Source organism: Symphalangus syndactylus, chromosome 5 (assembly GCF_028878055.3).
Source record: "Symphalangus syndactylus isolate Jambi chromosome 5, NHGRI_mSymSyn1-v2.1_pri, whole genome shotgun sequence".
NCBI lineage: Eukaryota > Metazoa > Chordata > Mammalia > Primates > Hylobatidae > Symphalangus > Symphalangus syndactylus.
Window position 1 is genome coordinate 111011289 of NC_072427.2, and position 21575 is coordinate 111032863.

Genomic DNA, 21575 nt, shown 5'->3' on the forward strand with positions numbered 1-21575 from the left:
AATATAAATATTTTCAATGACATATATTTGTTTACTCATAATTCTATATTTATCAGCAAAAATTCTTGAGCTTGAGGGCAACATGCAATTCTCTTCCTTCATGAGTAAAGAAGAAGAAAAGCAGCTACTGCTCATCTTAGCCCATTATAATATGCCACAGTTTCAGTGTGTTAGGGGTTTCCAATCTAAAACTTTCTTACCTCCTGCCAGTTTTATTTACCAGAATAAAAGTCACATTGGTTTACTTCAGAATAGATTTGGTTTTATTTAGTTTTAACTTTTGTGTTTTAAAGTTCCTGAACTCATCATTATTCATGGTGTGAATAATCCCAATGCTAAACTGTAATTTAATTCTCAGAAAACGACTTTGATTTTTCCATAAAGCATATATCTACAACTATAACTATGATTATCTTAACCTGTTCTCTTGTTCTAATTGGCATATTTAAAGAGATAAAGTCCAGGGCAAGTGAGCAATGTCTTCCCCACCCAGACTATTTTCTTAGAATAGAAACACATATTTTATTCCTCTTATGACAGGTACTCCCATTCATTAATAACTGCACAAGGCCATAAAGTGTAGCCATATAATGCCTTGTTTAAGTGTACTTTCCCTTATGTAATACCGCCTTACATTGCATAACTTCACATGGGTGACATAACAAAGTTTGCAACACTTTTGATTGTTTCCATAAGGAATATATGTATACGTATATGTACACAGAGAGAGGATATATATGTTAGGCTTTATATACATCTGCACCTAAAAGTTATTTTTAGAAGGTCTATATCAATATATAAGAGAAATGTCTTAAGAATCATCTGAGTCAGAGGGTAGAAGGTTGATCTGTTAGGAACTCTCTCTATGAATATTAAATGCATGTGCCTAGTGACTAATTTGTCTGTCATGAATTTCACATTTTTCTTAGTAGTTCTCAAAATGATAAAATGTCTTTTGTTTACAACATGAATTTAATTTGATTCACCTTGGCATATGGCCTGTTCAGGTGGTTAACGTTTACAACTCTAGGCATCTTTACTCATTTATATCTTCTTAAAGATTAACCACCCTTTTAATGATAATGTATAGAGACATAATTTTGCCAAAGAGACATACACAACTCACTTACACTGACTGGTATGCATGTAGACAGGTGGTTTTTGCTTTACACATCTTTAAAAATTTGAGAGATTTTACTCTTCAGTTGGTAGAGTTATTTATATTCTCTTTCAGTTCTTAAATTAGCAAGCATTCAAAACCAAAAATGGGGTCAAAAAGAAGCGTATCTTCTAGGCACCATTCTCTCAGCTCCTATGAAATCATGTTTGCAGCTCTCTTTGCCATATTGGTAGTGCTCTGTGCTGGATTAATTGCAGTGTCCTGGCTGACGATCAAGGAATCCCAACGAGGTAAGTCACGTGGAGTTGGCTCATGAAGGTGCTCTCAGCTGAATGTACACACTTTAATGTCAGCTATTCTGTAAGTCTATTTTATTCATTGCTAATTAAATGCATTATTTTGGGCTTTCAATCTAATATTTCAAACTAATCTTCATGACAAAATATTTATGTTGCATTCACATACTTCTCTGTAGTTCCCTTCAGAGAATATTAGGAAAATTAATTGGTCAACCCTTGCCGCTCTCCCACTTTCCCCTTCTGATAGTCCCCAGTGTCTATTGTTGCCATCTTTATGTCCATGAGTGCCTGCTGTTTAGCTCCCACTTATGCTTGAGAACATGCGGTATTTGTTTTTTCTGTTCTTGCATTAATTTGCTTAGGATAATGGCCTCTAGCTGCATCCATGTTGCTGCAAAGGACGTGAGTTCATTCTTTTTTATGGCTGCATCTTATTCCACAATGTATATGTACCACATTTTCTTTATCCAGTACACCATTGATGGGCACCTAGGTTGAGTCCATGACTTTGCTATTGTAAACAGTGCTGGGATGAACATGTGAGTGCATGTGCCTGTTTGGTAGAATGACTTATTTTCTTTTCAATGTATACCCAGTAATGGGATTGCTGAGTCAAATGGTATTTCTGTTTTAAGTTCTTTGAGAAATAGCCAAACTGCTTTGCACAGTGGCTGAACTAATTTACATTTCTATCAATAGTATATAAGTATTCCTGTTTCTCTGCAGCCTTGCCAACATCTGTTGTTTTTTGATTCTCTGGTAATAGCCATTCCGACCAGCATGAGATGGTATCTCATTGTGGTTTTGATTTACGTTTCTCTGGTGATTAGTGGTGATGAGTATTTTCAAAAATATTTGTTGGCCACTTGTATGTCTTTTTTTGAGAAGTGCTTGTTCATGTTTTTTGCCCACTTTTTAATGAGTTTATTTGTTTTTTGTTTGTGCAATTATTTAAGATCCTTATAGATTCTGGATATTAGACCTTGTCAGATGCATAGTTTGCAATTATTTCCTCCCATTCCATAGGTTGTATGTTTACTTTCTTGATAGTTTATTTTGCAGTGCAGAAGATCTTTAGTTTAATTAGGCCCCACTTGCCAATTTTTGGTTTCGTTGCAACTGCTTTTGAGGATTTAGTCCTAAATTCTCTGCCAAGGATAATTTCCAGAATGATGTTTTCCTTTTTTCCTCTAGGATTGTTATAGTTTGAGGTCTTAATTTAAATCTTTAATTTATCTTGAGTTAATTTTTGTATATGGTGAAAGGTAGGGATCCAGTTTCATTCTTCTGCATATGGCTAGCCAGATATACCAGCCCGGTTTATTAACTAGCGATTCCCTTCCTCATTGTTTATTTTTGTCAACTTTGTTAAAGATTAGATGGCTGTAGATGTGTAGCTTTACTTTACTTTGGGTTCTCTATTCTGTTCCATTGGACTATGTGTCTGTATTTGTACTACTACCATGCTGTTTTAGTTACTATAGCTTTATAGTATAGCATGAAGTTGTGTAATGTGATGCCTCTGACTTTATTCTTTTAGCTTAGGATTACTTTGACTATTCTGGCTCTTTCCTAGTTCCATATGAATTTTTGAATCACTTTTTATGATTTTATGAAAAATGAGTTTAATAGTTTAATAGGAATAGCATTGAATCTGTAGGTTGCTTTGGGCAGTATGGCCATTTTAACAACATTGATTCTGCCAGTCCATTAGTATGGAATTATTTCCATTTGTTTGTGTTATCTGATTTTTATAGCAGTGTTTTGTAGTTATCCTTGTAGGTCTCTTTTGTATCCTTGGTGAGAGATATTCGTCAGTATTTTATCTTTTGTATGGCTATTGACAATGGGATTAAATTCTTTATTTGGCTCTCAGCTTGAATGTAATTGGCATATAGAAATGCAACTGACATTGTACATTTATTTTGTATCCTGAAACTTTGCTGAAGTCATTTATCAGTTTCAGGAGCCTTTTTGCAGAGTCTTTAGGGCTTTCAAAGCACATACTACTTTTAACATTTTTTATACTTTTTTTGAGTTCACTTTAGACTTATTAAAAGTTGCAAAAATTGTACAGAGTTCTCATATAACCCAGCTTCCTTGGATATTAATATTTCGTTTATCCACAGTACAATTGTCACAATAAAAAAATTAACATTTCTACAATATTGTTAACTGAACCACATACTTTATTCAAATTTAACCAGTTTTTCCACTAATGCCCTTTACCAGCTTAAGATCCAATGCAGTTTCCTATAAAAGATTTAGCTATTACACTTCCTTAGTCTCCTTTAATCTGTTGTAGTTCCTCAGTCTTCTTTGTATTCTACATTTAAACATGCAAACTTCAATGTAATTTTGAGTCTTTAAAATACAAATGAAATAGTATAAATAATATGTTACATCAATTATGCAGTTAAAGCTATTTAGACTATATGTACACATACTGCTTGAATTATTATTTCTAATTATCCTCTTAATGGGATAGTTTGGTGTCAATGTATTATACAGAGATCCTGGGTTGTAGAGTCAGTCATTTCAATGACCAAATTCCAGATCTGTTGCTTGCTTAAGACCTTTACTACCTGGAGAAATTTTCTTAATCATTCTAAACTCCAATTACCCTATCTCAGAAAAGAAGAAACGTCTTCTCACACCAGATTATTGTAAGAATTATATGTCATTATTATTATATTTACTAATGAGTTCATCATTGTGAGTTTCAGTTGAAGCAATTCATTTTAAATATAAATCAGTGTCAATGAAAATATGCTGATAAAGGGATTATGTAGAACTTAATGACACATGCTATTATCCATGTTTATATTTAATTTGTTAACCGTCTTTTTTTACATTTTTTTTCCTAGTGAGGTTATCTATTTTCTACAGCATTCTAAATAACGTCTTCAACAAAGACAGTCACCAGCTAATGGCGCAGGGTCATGCATGCCATTTTTATAATTATTAGAATGACAGAAGTAGCTTCAAAGTCATGTTTCAGAGCAACCAAAACACTGAAATCTTCACAGCAATTCATATGTCAAAACCCAGTGGTGTCCCTGGATGCTAGGCGTTCAAGAAGTATCTGAAAGCAACTACAAAACTTTTAATGATTCACTTCTCACCATGTTTCCCTGAGTCACTTCCCATGATTGGTGGGAGTTCATCACTCCATATATCTTCCAACAGAAATCTCAATAACAATAATAATGAAAACTTGGAAGCTTGGAGTGTGGGTTAGACTTCAAAGAAAAGAAAAAAATATTGACAGAATGGGAAAAAGTTTCGTTTCCAATCTTTTAAAACAATCAGACAGCTGGGGAAAGAAAGCAGCTGATTTTGAAACATGAGACTACAAAGAAAAAGCAAGAACTACAGAGCTAACACATCAAGCGAGAGCTTTACTTCTATGTCTTAACAGAATGTGCATATTTTCTCCTACTCATAATCCAAAATCTTAGTGTTTTTTTCCTTATTAATTTATCTAGGTGCAGCACTTGGACAAAGTCATGAAGCCAGAGGGACATTTAAAATAACATCCGGAGTTACATATAATCCTAATTTGCAAGACAAACTCTCAGTGGATTTCAAAGTTCTTGCTTTTGACCTTCAGCAAATGGTAGGAGACTGACAGCTGGTTTAAAATTTTATAACATAGTTTAACTAACTACTTGCCAAAAACACCATTTTCTCACTGTGAAACAACTAGAGAATAAATGTAATATGCCCACGATACTTAAATGTATGAGCCCCATTACTATGGAGAAAATTGCCCTAATTCTAAGCAGAACATAGAGATTGCTTTGTATAAATTTTTCAACCAAAGTTAAAATCTTAAATTTAGTATACTCATTCAACCTTTTATATTTTTCTAGATAGACGAGATCTTTCTATCAAGCAATCTGAAGAATGAATATAAGAACTCAAGAGTTTTACAATTTGAGTGAGTACAGCTCAAAAATTTTCTACTGGCAGAAAATTAGTAATTTTTTTGCTAATATTTGTAAAATAGCATCACTATATATAGGAAAAGAGGAATATTTAAATTTTTCAACATTTTTTGAGGATTAAGCAAAGTGGCACAGCATAAACTTTCATTTTAGTAGCAAATAATAACTTTTGATAATTGATCTTATGTTAATATGTTTCTCTCTCCTGGCAATAAAATCTTGCAGAGACACAGAGAGAGGGCTGAGGTTAAATGTATGCAGATGCAGATATAGTGTTGGATTTGCTACAAACATTTGGAAAAAGGTTGCTCATCATTTAATAAAATAATATTGTATCACCCTGCTTCATTTATACTATAAATACCAAGAGAGAAGATACTTGTCCACTGTTGTACCCAGAGGGCATAAGATTGCTTAAAGTAGGTGCTCAATAAACTAATGAATCTTAGATTAATAATGTAATGATGTAATTCCACACTATAAATGTTTGAATCTGTAACATATGGAAATTATTGTAAGAACTATTTTCTTATTTCTATTGTAAGATCTATTTTCTAAACAATTAGCTTTTGTACTTCTCACAAAGAAAATTGACCTGTGTGTTGTTGTTGCTGTTGTATCATGAAGGAGAGTTTGACAATCTTGCTGACATCTCTCTGAACCTAAAGTTTTCTAAACTACAAACTAACAAAGGGCTTTTGGAGTAGAGGTACAAGTCAACCGGAAAGTTAAAAGTACATATAATATAAAAAAAGAAAAATGTAAATTTATAAAATTAAGTTAAAAAAGAAAAAGACAAAGGGAGAGGATTCTAAGAAAAAAAAATTAAAGACTGATCAAGACCTGGGGTAGCTGGAAAAGGGAAGGGAGCAAAGCCTTCACAATAATTCACATTTAAAAAGCACAGAAAGAAAGACAATATTCCAGAAGGTTAGGGAAAACAGAGATCCTATGACTAACTGGCAAAAAGGAAACTCACTGGTTAAATCTCTATTTCAGGCCAAGCCTTTTGTGACTTAAGATATATATATATATATATATATATATATATATATATATATATATATATATATATATTTTTTTTTTTTTTTTTTTTTTTTTTTTTTTTGAGAGGGAGTCTCGCTCTGTCCCCCAGGCTGGAGTGCACTGGTGCGATCTCGGCTCACTGCAAGCTCCACCTCCCGGGTTCAGGCCATTCTCCTGCCTCAGCTCCCCAAGTAGCTGGGACTACAGGCTCCCGCCACCACACCCGGCTAAGTTTTTGTATTTTCAGTACAGATGGTGTTTCACCGTGTTAGCCAGGATCGTCTCCATCTCCTGACCTCGTGATCCGCCCACCTCAGCCTCCCAAAGTGCTGGGATTACAGGCATGAGCCACAGCGCCCGGCCGTAAGATGTATTTTCTTATTCATTCCTCACAAAATGACTGTGAGGGAGATGCAATTATTCCGACTTAAATAACTATGACACTGAGGCTTGGAAAAAAACTAACTTGCCTCAAATCATACAGCTAGTAGGTGTCGGGGAATGTGTTTGAATGGAGTTTCGTTGTTGTGATTCAGCATATGCTCTCCTTCCATATGAGAATGTTAGAGTAGCAGAGCCCACAGAATATAACAACTTCTAGGGAGAGTGGGTTTGCTTTTCACCATAGATGGGTGGACTCCAGATGCAATGGAAAAGGAAACTTCTCTTTTCTACAGAAATAAAAAGGATGACAGTAAACCTGGAACAGGAAGAACAAACAATGAAAGCCAAGATGAGCATGGAGAAGCCTGACTTATGCCGGTTAAACATCTAAGTAAGCTAGACTGATGGCAATAGTCCTTAGTTACAGCTGGCCATCTTCCATACTCCTTTACCACAACAGTAAATAAGTCTTCGTTTTCAGGCAGCTGTTGCATTGCAGTTGAAGGTAGCTGAAAGCTCCAAGCCCACAATTTGAAATGAAAGCACAATGTACAAGCTCAATAGCAGAGGACGACAGCCTCCCTATAGGTTTTCAAGACACTGCGACCTATAAAACCTGAATATTAATTAATTTTACTTTTATTCATGTATTATTTATTATATTCCAGGGCCTTAAAATTACATATTTTTGTGCTTTTATGCAGCTGACAGTCTGATAGAAATATTAGTTTTCTTGTCTACATTGTCCATTGATATTTAAGGTTTATGTCTTCAATTAGATAAATAATAAGGCATCATAATAACACTAAAAAAATTCAGATGTTTTACATTTTTCTCCCCCAAAATTACATTATTTTTGAAAAGGTTAAGATACTTTAGCCCTATTTTTAAAAACAAAAATGGCAAGTATATATGGACTGATGGTATTCCTGGTATACCAATTCATTTAGCAAACTAAATACTCAGTACTAATCAGAATATCACCACAAACTTGTCAATTTGTTCTTCTGTGTACCATTTTACCATGTACTTGTGTGTGTCACCTAATGCATTCCTCACTAGGGGTTTGTGAAATTTTAGATTATCAGCCTGTTGTGAATTATTAATGTGTGGTTCAGAGAGGCTAGGTTACTTTTCCAATGTCATGCTGCCGTTAGTCTGTCTGTCTAAAACATTCATGCTGTCCTCTACTACTAATTTTTATATTAAAAAAAGTATTCAAGACAGAATGAAGCAATGAAAGTTAAGGCTAAAGAGTCACATATTCAGGAATTGTCCAAGCAGTGTTTGCTGTATGTTTCTCAGTGGCTACTCTCCCTCTGGGTGACTTATTTTATTCATTTGCTAAATGGCCATAGACCTTTTTCCACGCAAGCCCTGTGCTTGCACCTTTAGTTTTCCTTGTTCTCCACTCTGATTTTTAACCTTGTGTAGGTTAAAGTGTTCGTTAACTTTATGGGAAAACTGATGGGATAATCTATACTCAGACTAGGGTAAACAGTACCTAAGTTTACGATCTTTTTATTCTCTTATTTTTTTCCTTTTTAATGGTTATGCATGTGTTACTCTTCTATGAATTAACAATGCTAGTTGCTGGAGTTAGCATATAGAAAAATACTCAGAAAATCAGAGTGGAATGAGTTCAACGAATGGAGAAATAACCTTTATAAGAATCCGTCACTGGATTTAAAGGCGTACTGGTCTATCCAGAAGTCTATAAGGGGCTTTTTTATCATTTATATTGTAATACTGTTATAATTTAGTAGGAATGTGTTATTTTTTTCATAATGACCTCGTTGTTTTAGCAAAAACTGGAGGCAAGCTGAAAATGAGGTAGAGTCTACAGTATCTCTGTACAGTTTATATGGTTCATAGATACATCAAAGGTATCAAAAGTAAGTGCGTGTTTGTGTGTATGTGAGAGAGAGAGAGACAGAGAGAGAGAGAGAGACAGAGAGAGAGAGAATGCCATACATGAAGATTTAAACATCTGTTTGGTTAGAATGAAAATCATCATTATTTACTTTTTCTTTACCTCCTCCTGAAAAATGACACATTATTTTTGTTTGTTTCATCTGAGGCTTTTAAAATCAGTTCTTCAAATGCAATATGATAGAAACTAAGTTACCTTGTAGTTTCTGTAATCTTTAGAAAGCAGAATTTTCCTTATCTTCCCAAAATAATCTTCAGTTTATTCACAGTTAATATCCCTAAAATTCTATGAGAGTTACAGCATGCTTTGAAATACAACATGAATTGCTAACTTAAATTCCTCCTATAGTGGAATAAAGATAAAGACGAAAATATAAAATATTGTTCTGTGCTTTGCACAAGGGGAGAGTAGAATCACTAAAAAGAGTACTTTAAAAAATAGGCAAAACATATCTTAAAGAGATACTGGAAAACCGAAGCAAATATTTTTATCCTGGCAACATAGAGTTAAATAAATGTTCAGGTAGTCATCCGTTCATTTGCTCGCTTACATATTTAACACACATATAGGGCTTTCTTAGAAACAGACATTTAACTAGTTTCTGAGAATACAGATATTAAGAGAAAGTCTTTTATTAAAGAGCTCATTCAACCACCATCATTAAGACATTTTAATTTGTATTGATATATTTAGAACTGGTTTTCTCTCTCTCTGTTTTGATAGGCTATTTGGTTTTTAATTGCCTACTTACAAAGGGCACCTCTGGGTTAAGTGACTAATGTATAACAGACATTAATAATAAATGAGGCATGAGTAATTTATGTGATGATTAAGGTATATAATCTCTGCTGTGAGGAATTTAAAATATTGTTGGGGAGATATGACAGAGTCAAGAAATTTTTACTAACGTTATTAGACATTACATGTCAGGTTGTATATACAGTTTGTGTGATAGTGCAAGAAAAATTTTTTTCTTTTCTTGTGTAGTCTAGCCTTTGCTTGACTGCTTTGGGCTGAAATGCTCACAGACTAAAGAAAATTCATTCTAGTCCAGCAAAAGAAAGAGATTCATACTGCTTATATTTAATTTTCTCATATAATGTAACTAACAAAAATTAGGAATCTTTTTTCAATATTGCTGTGGACATCCTACAAACAGCTTATTAAATAATCATGATTATTAGCATATTTTGTTTATTGCTTTATAACTTTAGGTACTAGAACATGCTTTATTATTATCACCAAATTGTTTCTTTCTTTGATTTTCACCCACTGATCCTGCTTGTAGTTACTAGTTTTTTAGAGAATAAATGTCTCTCCATCTTCATATCTCAGTCTTTTAAATACCTAAAGACTTTTTCTAGTGCTATCATACTAAATGCAGGTGTACGGCACAGCTCTGTCACCAAAACACACTCTGGCCTTCTGTTTCTCCTCCCCCACTCGACACAGCCTTCTGCCCCAGTCCTGGCACATCACCTGTACACCCTCAAAACCATCTTGCTTTCTCTCTTTTATCTATGTTTTCATTACTGGGTGATATGACTCTGTGTCCCCACTCAAATCTCATCTCAAGTTGTAATCCCCACACGTTGAGGGAGGGACCTGGTGGGAGGTGATTGGAATGGGGGCAGTTTCTCCCATGATGTTCTCATGATAGTGGATGAATTCTCATGAGACCTGATGGTTTTATAAGTGGCAATTTCCCCCACTCTCTCTCTTTCCTGCCGCCTTGTGAAGAAAGTACTTGCTGCTTCTTCACCTTCTGCCATGATTTTAAGTTTCCCGAGGCCTCCCCAGTCATGCAGAACTGTGAATCAATTAAACTTCTTTCCTTTATAAATTACCCAGTTTTGAGTAGTATCTTTATAGCAGTGTGAAAAAAGACTAATTGGCACCAGGAATGGGGTACTGCCATAAAAATAACTGAAAATGTGGAAGTGACATTGGAACTGGGTAACAGGCAGAGGTTGGAATAGTTTGGAGAATGCAGAAGAAGACGGGAAGGAGTCTTCCCAGAGACTTGTTGAATGGATTTGACCAAAATGCTAATAGTGATATGGACGATGAAGTCCAGGTTGAGGTGATCTCAGATGGAGATCAAGAACTTACTGGGAAAGAGACCAAAGGTTATTCTTACTATCCTTTAACAAAGAGATTGGCAGCATTTTGCCCCTGCCATAGAGATCTGTGGAATTTTGAACTTGAGAGTCATGATTTAAGGTATCTGGCAGGAGAAATTTCTAAACAGCAAAACTTTCAACAGGTGACAGAGTATAAAAGTTTGGAAAATTTGCAGGTTAACTATGTGGCAGAAAGAAAAACCCATTTCCTGGGGACAAATTGAAGCCAGCTGCAGAAATTTGCATAAGTAATGAGTCAAATGTTATTCACCAAGACAATGGTGAACATGTCTCCGTGGCATGTCAGAGTTCTTCATAGCAGGACCTCCCATCACAGGCCTGGAGGCCTAGGAGGAAAAAATGGTTTGTGGATGGGGCCCAGGACCCCACTGCTGTGTACAGCCTTGGGGCTTGGTGCCCTGCGTCCCAGCCACTCCAGCTCCAGCCATGACTAAAAGGGGCCAGTGTACAGGTCAGGCCATTGCTTAAGAGGGTGCAAGCTCCACACTTTGGCAACTTCCACAGAGGCCCGCAGGTACACAGAAGTCAAGAATTGAAGTTTGGGAACCTCTGCCTAGATTTCAGAGGATGTATGGAAACATCTGGATATCTAGGCAGAAGTCTGCTGCAGGGGCAGAACCCTCATGGAGAACTTCTGCTAGAGCAGTGCAGAAGGAAAATGTGTGGCTAGAGCCCCCACACAGAGTCCCCCCTGGGCTGACTCTGGAGAAAACAGCCACTGTCCTCCAGACCACAGAATGGTAGATCCACTGACATCTCACACCATGTGCCTGGAAAAACTGCAGACACTCAGTGCCAGCTGTGAAAGCAGCCAGTGGGGGTAGGGGAGCTGTATGCTTCAAAGCCACTAGGGTGGAGCTGCCCAAGACCGTCAGAGCCCACCCCTTGCATTAGCATGCCCTGGATGTGAGACATGGAGTCAAAGGAGATTATGTTGGAGCTTTAAGATTTAATGACTGCCCTGCTGGATTTTGGATTTGCATGGGGCCTGTAGGCCCTTTGTTTTGTCCAATTTTTTTTCCGTTTGCAATGGTATCATTTATCCAGTGCGTGTAACCACTTTGTATCTTGGAAGTAATGAACTTGTTTTTGATTTTACATACTCATAGGCAGAAGAGACTTGTCTCAGATGAGACTTTGGACTTTTGACTTTTGAATTAATGCTGAAATGAGTTAAAACTTTGAGGGACTGTTGGGAAGGCATGATTGTGTTCTGAAATGTGAGGACATGAGATTTGGGAGGGGCCTGAAGCAGAATGATATGGTTTGGCTCTGTGTCCCCACACAAATCTCATCTCCAATTGTTATCCCCACATGTTGAGAGAGGTACCTGGTGTGAGGTGATTGGGTCATGAAGGCAGTTTCCCACATGCTGTTCTCATGACAGTGAGTGAGTTCTTATGAGATCTGATGGTTTCTTAAGGGCTTCTTCCCCCTTCACACTCCTCTCTTCTGCCACCACGTGAAGAAGGTCCTTGCTTCACCTTAGGCTTCCACCCTGATTGTAAGTTTCTGAGGCCTCCCCAGCCATGTGGAACTGTAAGCCAATTAAACTTCTTTATTTTATAAATTACCCAGTCTCAGGTATTTCTTTATAGTAGTGTAAAAATGGATTAATATACTGGCACTCTCATTTTCTCTCCTTATTATTGCATCCATTCTTATATTCCATCCTTACAACCCATTAAGAACCAGTCCATGTCACCTTCCCAGGGACACTTAACTGACACTCTAGTCTGGTTTAGGTACTTCTTCCCCCTGTGCATTTAGCACCATGTATCTACATTTAAAGTGCAATTCTCACACTATAACATAATTGTTGATTTGTCTATCTCCTTACTAGGCTAGGAGCTCTCTTAGGGCAGAGAATGTGTCTTTGATACCTGTATTTTCAGAACCTAACTAATGCCCACCACAGCATATGTATTCTATAAAGTCCTAGCAAATGATTTATTTAGCAAAAATTATTTAGCAGCTGTTATTAACATAATGAATATTATGTTAGAGGTTAGAATTTTTTCATTTAATCTTCATCCTATGGCTACAAAAATAATTATATAGTTACCATGGCTTTAACTTTTTGTTACAAGAAATAAACTAACTTGAGAATCCTTAAATAGTTCTCCAAAAGCACAGGCATGTTACTGTGTGAAGGAATCCCTTGACTTGAAAGAGTGAGTCATGAAAAGTTTTATGAAAAATGTGGGACAGTGTCTGAAAAGCATAGATAGGGACTACTTGAGTGGAGAAGACAAGGAAAGCCATTCCGGATAAAGATAAAAAATAATGTAGCATGTTGAGGATATAATAGAGCTGGCATTGAGGGCCACTAAGAAGATGTTGAGACATCATGAATGTGCTAAATATAAACCTAAGAGTGTGACAATGAACTCGTGCCAAATTAAAGTCATAGGGGACTGGTAGGACATTGGAGAAACACAGTGAGCCTGACTTTATAGAAAGGTTAGTGTCACATCTCAGATAAGGAACAATTGAATCAAAGATCCTAAGGACAAAATAATTGGTATATGATCATCACAAAAGTTCTGACATCAGTAACAGAATCCTTAGTTTTAGTGACCAAAAAGAGGTAGGAAAGTCAAATCAAAGGTAAAAGAGATCACGCTTAGAAAAACAATGGCAGAAGGTCAAATGAAGCTTGTTTAATGGTCGAAAGAAACTTCAGTGCCTTCCCATCTCCCGTTGGAACAAAACTTGATGAATATAGACTTTTATATATAGTCCTGGTAGGCTATGAAAATCACAGAATTTTTCTTTGATATTTAGTAAATAATCTTTTATTTCTCTAGGTGGCAAAATCACTATATTTAAAATTGTAAATTATTTGAGTTTAGGAGTTGTTTCTTTCCCCTCTTTATAGCTACTGAGGAGGCCAGTACAGTGCCCAAACCTTGATAAATATCTTATAATGATTCTCAAATAATGTACTTCATCAGTGTAGAGATAGTTTCCCCTGGTGGTAGCTGTGCTACTATTAAATCAGCGGTGAATTTTTAATCTTATCAAATACAGACACAATGAAAGTTTTATCTTTTTATGCAAAAAAGTTTAATCTTCCTCCTTCCCTTCCTTCCTTAACTTCCTTCCTCCTTCCCTCCCTGCCTCTCTCCCTTTCTTTTTTCTTTTCTCTTTCTTTCTCTTTTTTCTTTCTTTCTTTTCTTTCTTTCTTTTTCTCTCTCTTTCTTTTTCTTTCTTTCTTTCCTTTCTTTCTTTCTCTTTTCTTTCTTTCTCTTGTCTTTCTTTCTTTTCTTTATTTCCTTATCTATCATATCATTCTTTACTCTATTGCATATTTCTGACATCTTAATCCCAGTAGCTGCCCCTACACCCATCTGCTGTATTCATTCCTACCTACAGTACATAGTCCCTTCACTCTGTTTCCAGAGTGTATAATCTCTTAGCCTCTTTCATTGATCCAATATCAGAACTAAAAGGAGAAACACAGACATGCAGGAAAGGTTAATTATTTTAACTTTTTCAAAATGCTATAAAAATGTGTACTTAGTCTTTATTTTGTGAGTGTAACATTACACGGGGAAGTTTTATTTTTTGTTGGTTCACTTTAAGCTATTTGTCTACTTTGTGGCGAATGAAACGAATTTCTCTTTTCTAGTTTTGTAAAGGATTGAGTCTGGAGAGCTGCAGTAAAGCATCAATTCAGATTTATTTCTGAAAGGTTTTAACCTCCTTTAAGGAGAGGTATTCTAGGTGCCTGCCTCTCCCGAATTGGGCTCTGCCTAGTGAAATCCATAGAGAAAGCACAGTGTCCATTGCAGAGTTTATCAGAATAGTTTTGCCCATGGAACCCTTTATGTTTACATGTCTACAACATGCTGGATAACTTCACTTACATTAGGTTGGGAAAATTTGATGAATATAGACTTTTATATATAGGCCTGGTGGGCTACCAAAATCCCAATTTTTTCTTTGATATTTAGTAAGTAATCTTTTATTTCTCTAGATGACAAAATCACCACATTTGAAACTGTAAATTCTTTGAGCTTAGGGATTGTTTGTTTCCCCTCCTTTTAGCTACCTAGGAGGCCAGTACCGTGCCCAGACATTGACAAATATTTTATAATGACTGTCAAATAATGTACTTCATCAGTGTAGAGATACTTCCCTCTGGTGGTAGCTGAGCTGCCATTAAATCAGAAGTGAGTTTTTGAAAAGTGCAATGCAAAGGAATTTCATGAAAACGTCTGTTAGATAAATCACATGTTGCTATTTTGGGAGACATAGAAGAGGAGAATAGAAAAAGGAATTCAGGAGCAGGAGAGAGAGTAACAATGAAACACTTAGGATTACTTTACCTTAAATAATCACCTACAAATAGGCGTATTCCACTCATAGGAAACAGTAGTAGACTCATTGTTAACTTTATAAATTACTTTAAAGATCCAGTTGATAAAATCGGAAAACATAAATAACTGAGTTCTCACCTAACAATACCTACATCAACTGTATATCTATAAATCCTTTAAAATACCTATTTACATTTTTGTTATAGATTTTAATTAAACTCACACCATGTGTGTGTATATGATCAAATTCTAGTACTCAGAATACCAGAGTTAGTCACTGAAATATTTTCTCTTACTTTCACAATATTTAATGTCAACCTCTGCCACTTACTAACTTGTATGATTGTGGGGTGTGTGTGTGTGTGTGTGTGTGTGTGTGTGTGTGTAGCTACTCTTTAGGGGTAAGCAAATGGTTTGGTCTATTTGGGGAATACTTTCAGTCATTCTGCTTTGTGGAAAGTGCTTTCACTCAGAACATTTAGCATTTGATTCTTTTAATAAAGAACTATATACCCTTTGTAGCAGCATGCAGTTTCTTTTGCCCTTTGCGCACAGATAAGCCACAAAGTTAGGAAAGGAAAGACTTTTGTTTACTCAGTAACCCTAAAGATTACCAATATCATTAAGGAAAATATGAGCTAAGTAATATTTTGCTCTATTACACTCAAGCTTTCTGTACAAAAGTAGGATTTATCTGCCTTAGAGAAAGACTGTTATTTTACTAGGACTAGTACTTTGAAATGAAAATGGTCTTTTTTTTTTTTTAACCTAAAGGAAGAATTCTCATTTCATTACTAAGCAATTAAACAGCTTCAGCTTGCTTATGAGGTGAATCACAAATGATTATTATGACTTCTTTTATTTCTACTATATCTCTCTCATCTCAACATTTCCACTAAATAAGAAAATAAATTTTAAAGGCTACAACTTTATGTGGATATAGGATATGGAACTCCTATCCTTGCAAAGTATAAATTATTAAATGTAATGCATAATTCACAACTAAGAGAACACACCTTTCAAAGAAAAATGTTTTATGCCTGAGAATGAACTAATCCAGTTACTTTCAACTCAGTGAAGCAAAATTCCAGATTTGTATTTTCTTTGCCCAAAATACCTTACCTCTTTTACTCCATAACTCAAATAAAATGAAAGCAAGTGTTCAGTCAAATTAACCTGTGAAATTACATGGAAATAAAACAGATTTAATCAGAATTTAAGTTTTCTAGTCTGCCACCAAAGATAGAATGAAGATGGTGGATTGGAGAGAGAGAAAATAGTTAATATTGTTCACTCTCACTTCATTTTAACCACAATCAATCCTGTCCATTTAACTATCTTGGAAAGTGAGGTTGATTAGGAAGACATAATGTAAAAAAGAAAACGGAGTAGGAGGAAAAGAAGAAGGAAGAAGAGGAGGAAAAAAGGCAGCGCTCTATCTTTTGGAAGTATTGCAGAAATAAATATCTTTCCCTTCTCCCCAAAAATATCCAACCAGCTATTTTTTTCATCTATTTGTATATAAAGTTCTGCTAACTATGCAACATAATAAAATACCTGGACATGCCTTTAGGGTAAATGTGCTGTAGCCTCTTTCCTGCTGACAAATAGTTCAGAATAGAATTGATAAAAGTGTTGCTGTGTGTGAGGGGATGGGAATTATATAAAAACACATTAGGGAAACAGATTCCCTAGGCTTCTTTTCTATCTCTGACACTAATAAGCTGTATAACCCTAGGCAAAGTTACCTATATTACTCTAAGCCTCAGTGTCCTCATTGCTAAAATGAAAATATTGGCCAATATTCAGCTTCAAAAATAGAGTAATTACCTTCTGTTCATATAAATATGGGATAGGGGCTGACAGTTGTATGCTTGTTAGAATTTTCAAAATTCCCATTAACAGAATGCATGACTAAAAGTGCCTTAAAAATAAATGTTTATTGGCCAGTCACGGTGGCTCACGCCTGTAATCCCAGCACTTTGGGAGGCAGAGGCAGGCGGATCACGAGGTCTGGAGATCGAGACCATCCTGGCCAACATGGTGAAACCCCGTCTCTATTAAAAATACAAAAAATTAGCTGGGCATGGTGTCAGGCGCCTGTAGTTCCAGCCACTCAGGAGGCTAAGGCAGGAGAATTGCTTGAACCCGGGAGGTGAAAGTTGCAGTGAGTGGAGATCATGCCACTGCACTCCAGACTGGCTAGAGAGACTCCGTCTCAAAAAAAAAAAAAAAAAAGTGTTTATTATCTGACATCACAAATCTAGAGGTTTTAAAGGAGGTGAATTCAGTAGTACAATGACAATGACATAGTCAGTGCTTTGGGTACTTTCCTTCTACTACGCTATCTTTGGCTTATCAACCATGGCCTGACTCAGGGTCTCAAGGTAGATGTGGCAGTTTCAGCAAATTATGTAGACCTAATAATGTTCAACAACGAAGGGTAGTAATCTACTATGAGCTGTTCTTTTATTAGATATAAAAACGTTTTCCAGAAGTTTCCATTAGTCTTCCCTTCAGATTCTGTTGAACAGGGCCAGGTCATACACCCGTGAATAAAACCATGTTTGGTATAAAGAATGGTTAAAGAAGATGTCACCTTTCCTAAGGAAATAGAGGCTTATTCTCCAGTAAAATTAGGGGTTAGCCAGCCAGCACAAGTGTGGAAAAGTAGATGAAAGGTAGTGTCTGTGACAAAATGTATCATTACCAAGGACGACAGTGATTTCATGTATGGGTAAGTTTGGGAAACCCTGAACTAAACAGTTACTAGGGAACCTTCTCATTTACAAGATTTGGCTACTATAATTTAAGCAAATGATTAGAAAGTTAAACCTTCTAACATTTTAAATGATTTATTTAATACTTGTGAATTATAAAAATATTATATCAAAATTTTATATCTTGTTCATTTTAAAAATGAAAGACCAGCTTCCTGGAAATGAATCACTGTGAAACTGAATAGTGCCATGGACACGAAGAAAGAATATACTCCCCCTATTGGAGATGCTGATCTACTGTGATCTTTCAGGAATATTTTGGTTCTATATCCAGTCATGGAAGAAAAAATAACATTTACTGTAGGTCTATCGGTATAGATAGATGGACAGATAAATAAAGAACTCTACTGGATTTGAGAAAATCCTTTAACAAGCTCATAAACTTACATATTTCACAAGAACATATAACCCTATAATTTGAAACCAGCAAACATATCATGCAAAATTTAGTTTGCCCTAGTCTAAGTCTTAAGCAGCCAAGTATACCCTGAGTGTCTAGAGTTTATTGAGGGGTATAGAATAAATATCAGAGCTATAGTTTGTCTCCCAAGTGAGCATACCCTAAAATGATAGCATATGGCAAATAGAAATGTAAGCAGGAGTGCAAAAATCTCCCAAGTATCCCTATTCACCAAAAATTTGTTCATTTTTTTCTTTCTTTACACTGAAAAAAAGTTACCTTTTAAAATGCATGGTATGGAGCAGGCGACAAAATAAAGGGGAAGATGATTAGGGCTATATGGCTGAACTCTAGTGCTATGTTTGGAGATCATGCAGGCAAGACAATCCCGACTCATGGACCTGAGACTAAATTTCTTGTGAATCCCTAATAGACCCAGATATCCTTGTTTTCTTTCTATCCCTAGACATCAGGGCATATTTTGGTATTTTGTATTAAGCAAAATAGAGAAGAGGCAGATATAGATTAGTTGCCATAAGCAACTAACCAGTGAAACTACCTTAGATTTCCCCCAACTTAGAAATTATCCATGAAAAACTACAAATCCATATCCTTCTTTTCTCCAAACAGTAAAATCAGAGTAAGTGCCAACAGACCATGTGATTTTAACACAAGGGTGTCGGGAACATCCTGGCCTGGGGATGAGTGCTCGAACATAACTCAGAAAACTCAGATTTCAATTTTGCATCTACTTTGGAGTTTCTCTTCTCAAAAAAATATTTAGTCTTTCAATTCATTTTTTCTTTCCTTCATGAAATAAAGATAATATTTGAAGTGCCTATCTTACACAGGTATAATGAGAATTAGCAAGATGATAACCATAGAGAATTTCAAAGACATTTAACATGAACACAAATCAGTTGAAGATGGCTGACTTTTTCCTCTTATATCATCTTTTGCTTTGCAGAAATGGCAGCATTATAGTCATATTTGACCTTTTCTTTGCCCAGTGGGTGTCAGATGAGAATGTAAAAGAAGAACTGATTCAAGGCATTGAAGCAAATAAATCCAGCCAACTGGTCACTTTCCATATTGATTTGAACAGCGTTGATATCCTAGGTATCTGTGAACATTATTTGATTTCTTTGAATCATTAAGCTATGAAATTAAAATTCTAGCAATATACCAGGGAGGAAGTGGAACCATGCTTGACCTTAGGAACATGTCTTATTGCCTGAGGTGACACATTTACATGAGAAAAGTAAAATCTGAAGAAACCATATTTGAAGAAACTTATCAATGAGAAAAGGTTCACAAAATACCAAATATCAAGGAGATTCTGAAAGTAGTGGCATGCATAGAAGTTTGTGGGTCTTATGCATTCTTTGCACTGGTCAAGCACACCCTGACTTCAGGAACTCTCTCTAGACGTTTTTAGATTGTAAAATCCGGTGGCAAGGTCCAATTTCTAATTGAGAAGCTAAAAAAAGAAGAAAAAGGTAGAGTCAATGAGTTTGATCCCTTCCAGTTACCTATTTATAAAAATTAAATATTAATTTTTAAAATGATAAATAATTTTAACATAAGAATAAACCAAAAAAGAAAAATATGGAACATCAAAAATAACAAAAAATATGTTTGTAAATGCTTAGATTGTTCCAAATTTTCCATTCTAATTATCCTTCATTCAGTTCAATTCAACAAACACAGTGTCCTTATTGAATATTGTTGAGAACAGTAGTAATTTGCCAAGGTCATCCAGATTCAATTCCTTACCCGTAAACCTTGGGACCAAATACATTTTGGAATTCAGAAATTTTTGGATGTTAGAAAGTTAGCCAATACATAAATATCTACACCAAGGGGAATAAAGAGAAACTCTAAATAGCCTAACTATTCAATTAGTTCAACTAGTTTTGCTACAAAATGAGATCAATCGGTATGTTTGCCTCTAAATCAAATACATAAAAACATCCAGGAGTTTTGTTTGTTTATTTTGCAATAGTAGATATGAGATTGTGGATCTCTAGTTGCTTCTCTTCAGAGCATTGTTTCACCAAGCGTAGTTTCCTCTTTGATTGAGTCTCCTGCAACATCTTGCAGCTCCTGTTCAGCAAGAAGATAAATTCTTAGTCCTTCCTCTACTGATGGTTTGGACCCATGTCACAGCTGTTTGAGCAGAGACTGTCTATTTTGAATCTTTGATTCAGATGAGCTGAAAACTACTACTGGCTATTATTAGCTAGAACAGGTGGTTTATCTATCAACATTTTTACTCTCTACATTAATCCTCTTATGTGATGTCATTACTATCCCCCAATCAGGGAGAAGACCAAAACACAGATACTTTTGGTAAATGGCCTTTTTCACACATTCATTTAGGCTTAGGCATTCTGACCTCTGTGGTCTGATCCTAATGTCTGTCCTCTTAACCTTTACACTAGTTTGTCTGTAATGTTTTTATCTTTGAGCAATTGTAGTTGATTTTTTTCATAGTCATTTTTCTTTTTTGGCATGGAAAAATAATATTTTCATTTTTTATTTAACTTTTCAGGGTACATGTACAGGTTTGTTATATAGGTAAACTTGTGTCATGGGAGTTTGTTGTATAGATTATTTTGTCACCCAGTTATTAAGCCTGGCACCCGTTAGTTATTTCTCCTCATTCTCTGCCTCCTCCCACCACCCATCCTCCAGTAGGCCCCAAAGTTGTCATCTTACTATCTCTATTTGAATGTGCATTGGTTTCTGATGGTCTGTTCCAGCAAGCAAATTGACAGATATGCTGGAACTTTTTTTCATGATTTCCTATATTTGGATCATCTAGGGGAATAGAGTTTGTGATTTTTAAAATTAAATGTTTATTCAATGAAACCATATCCTTTGAGTTAATTTAGAATTAGTATCACAAGCCTAATAAACTGTTTTACAACATCAGCCCAAGAATATTCTCAACAAGTAGAAGTTACATTTAATTTGTTGAATTGTGTTAAAACACATTTATAAACATGGTACCAAGTTAATTATAGGTATTTCAATTTAATATCTATTTGTATCATGTGAATTTTCAAATTTATAAAGTTTTAAATTTAGTTAAGAATTACATAGATATCTTGAAGTTTTGTATAATACGCTGTCAAACATAAAAAAAATTAAACCACATTATTTATGAAAAGTCACATAAATTTTATTTTATCTTCAGCGTCAACACTCT

General features: G+C 35.4%; 1 protein-coding gene across 1 annotated transcript in view; it reads left to right on the forward strand.

Annotated features, from left to right (window-relative positions):
* Window positions 1-1102: 1102 nt before the first annotated feature.
* Window positions 1103-21575, forward strand: part of TMPRSS15 (transmembrane serine protease 15) — a 136198-nt gene continuing 115725 nt past the window's right edge. The window contains exons 1-4 of the mRNA XM_055279329.2: window positions 1103-1410; window positions 4908-5038; window positions 5295-5362; window positions 19329-19480. Of these exons, the coding sequence (XP_055135304.1) occupies window positions 1266-1410; window positions 4908-5038; window positions 5295-5362; window positions 19329-19480 (496 nt within the window). The 5' untranslated portion in view covers window positions 1103-1265. The remainder of the gene's footprint in view (window positions 1411-4907; window positions 5039-5294; window positions 5363-19328; window positions 19481-21575) is intronic.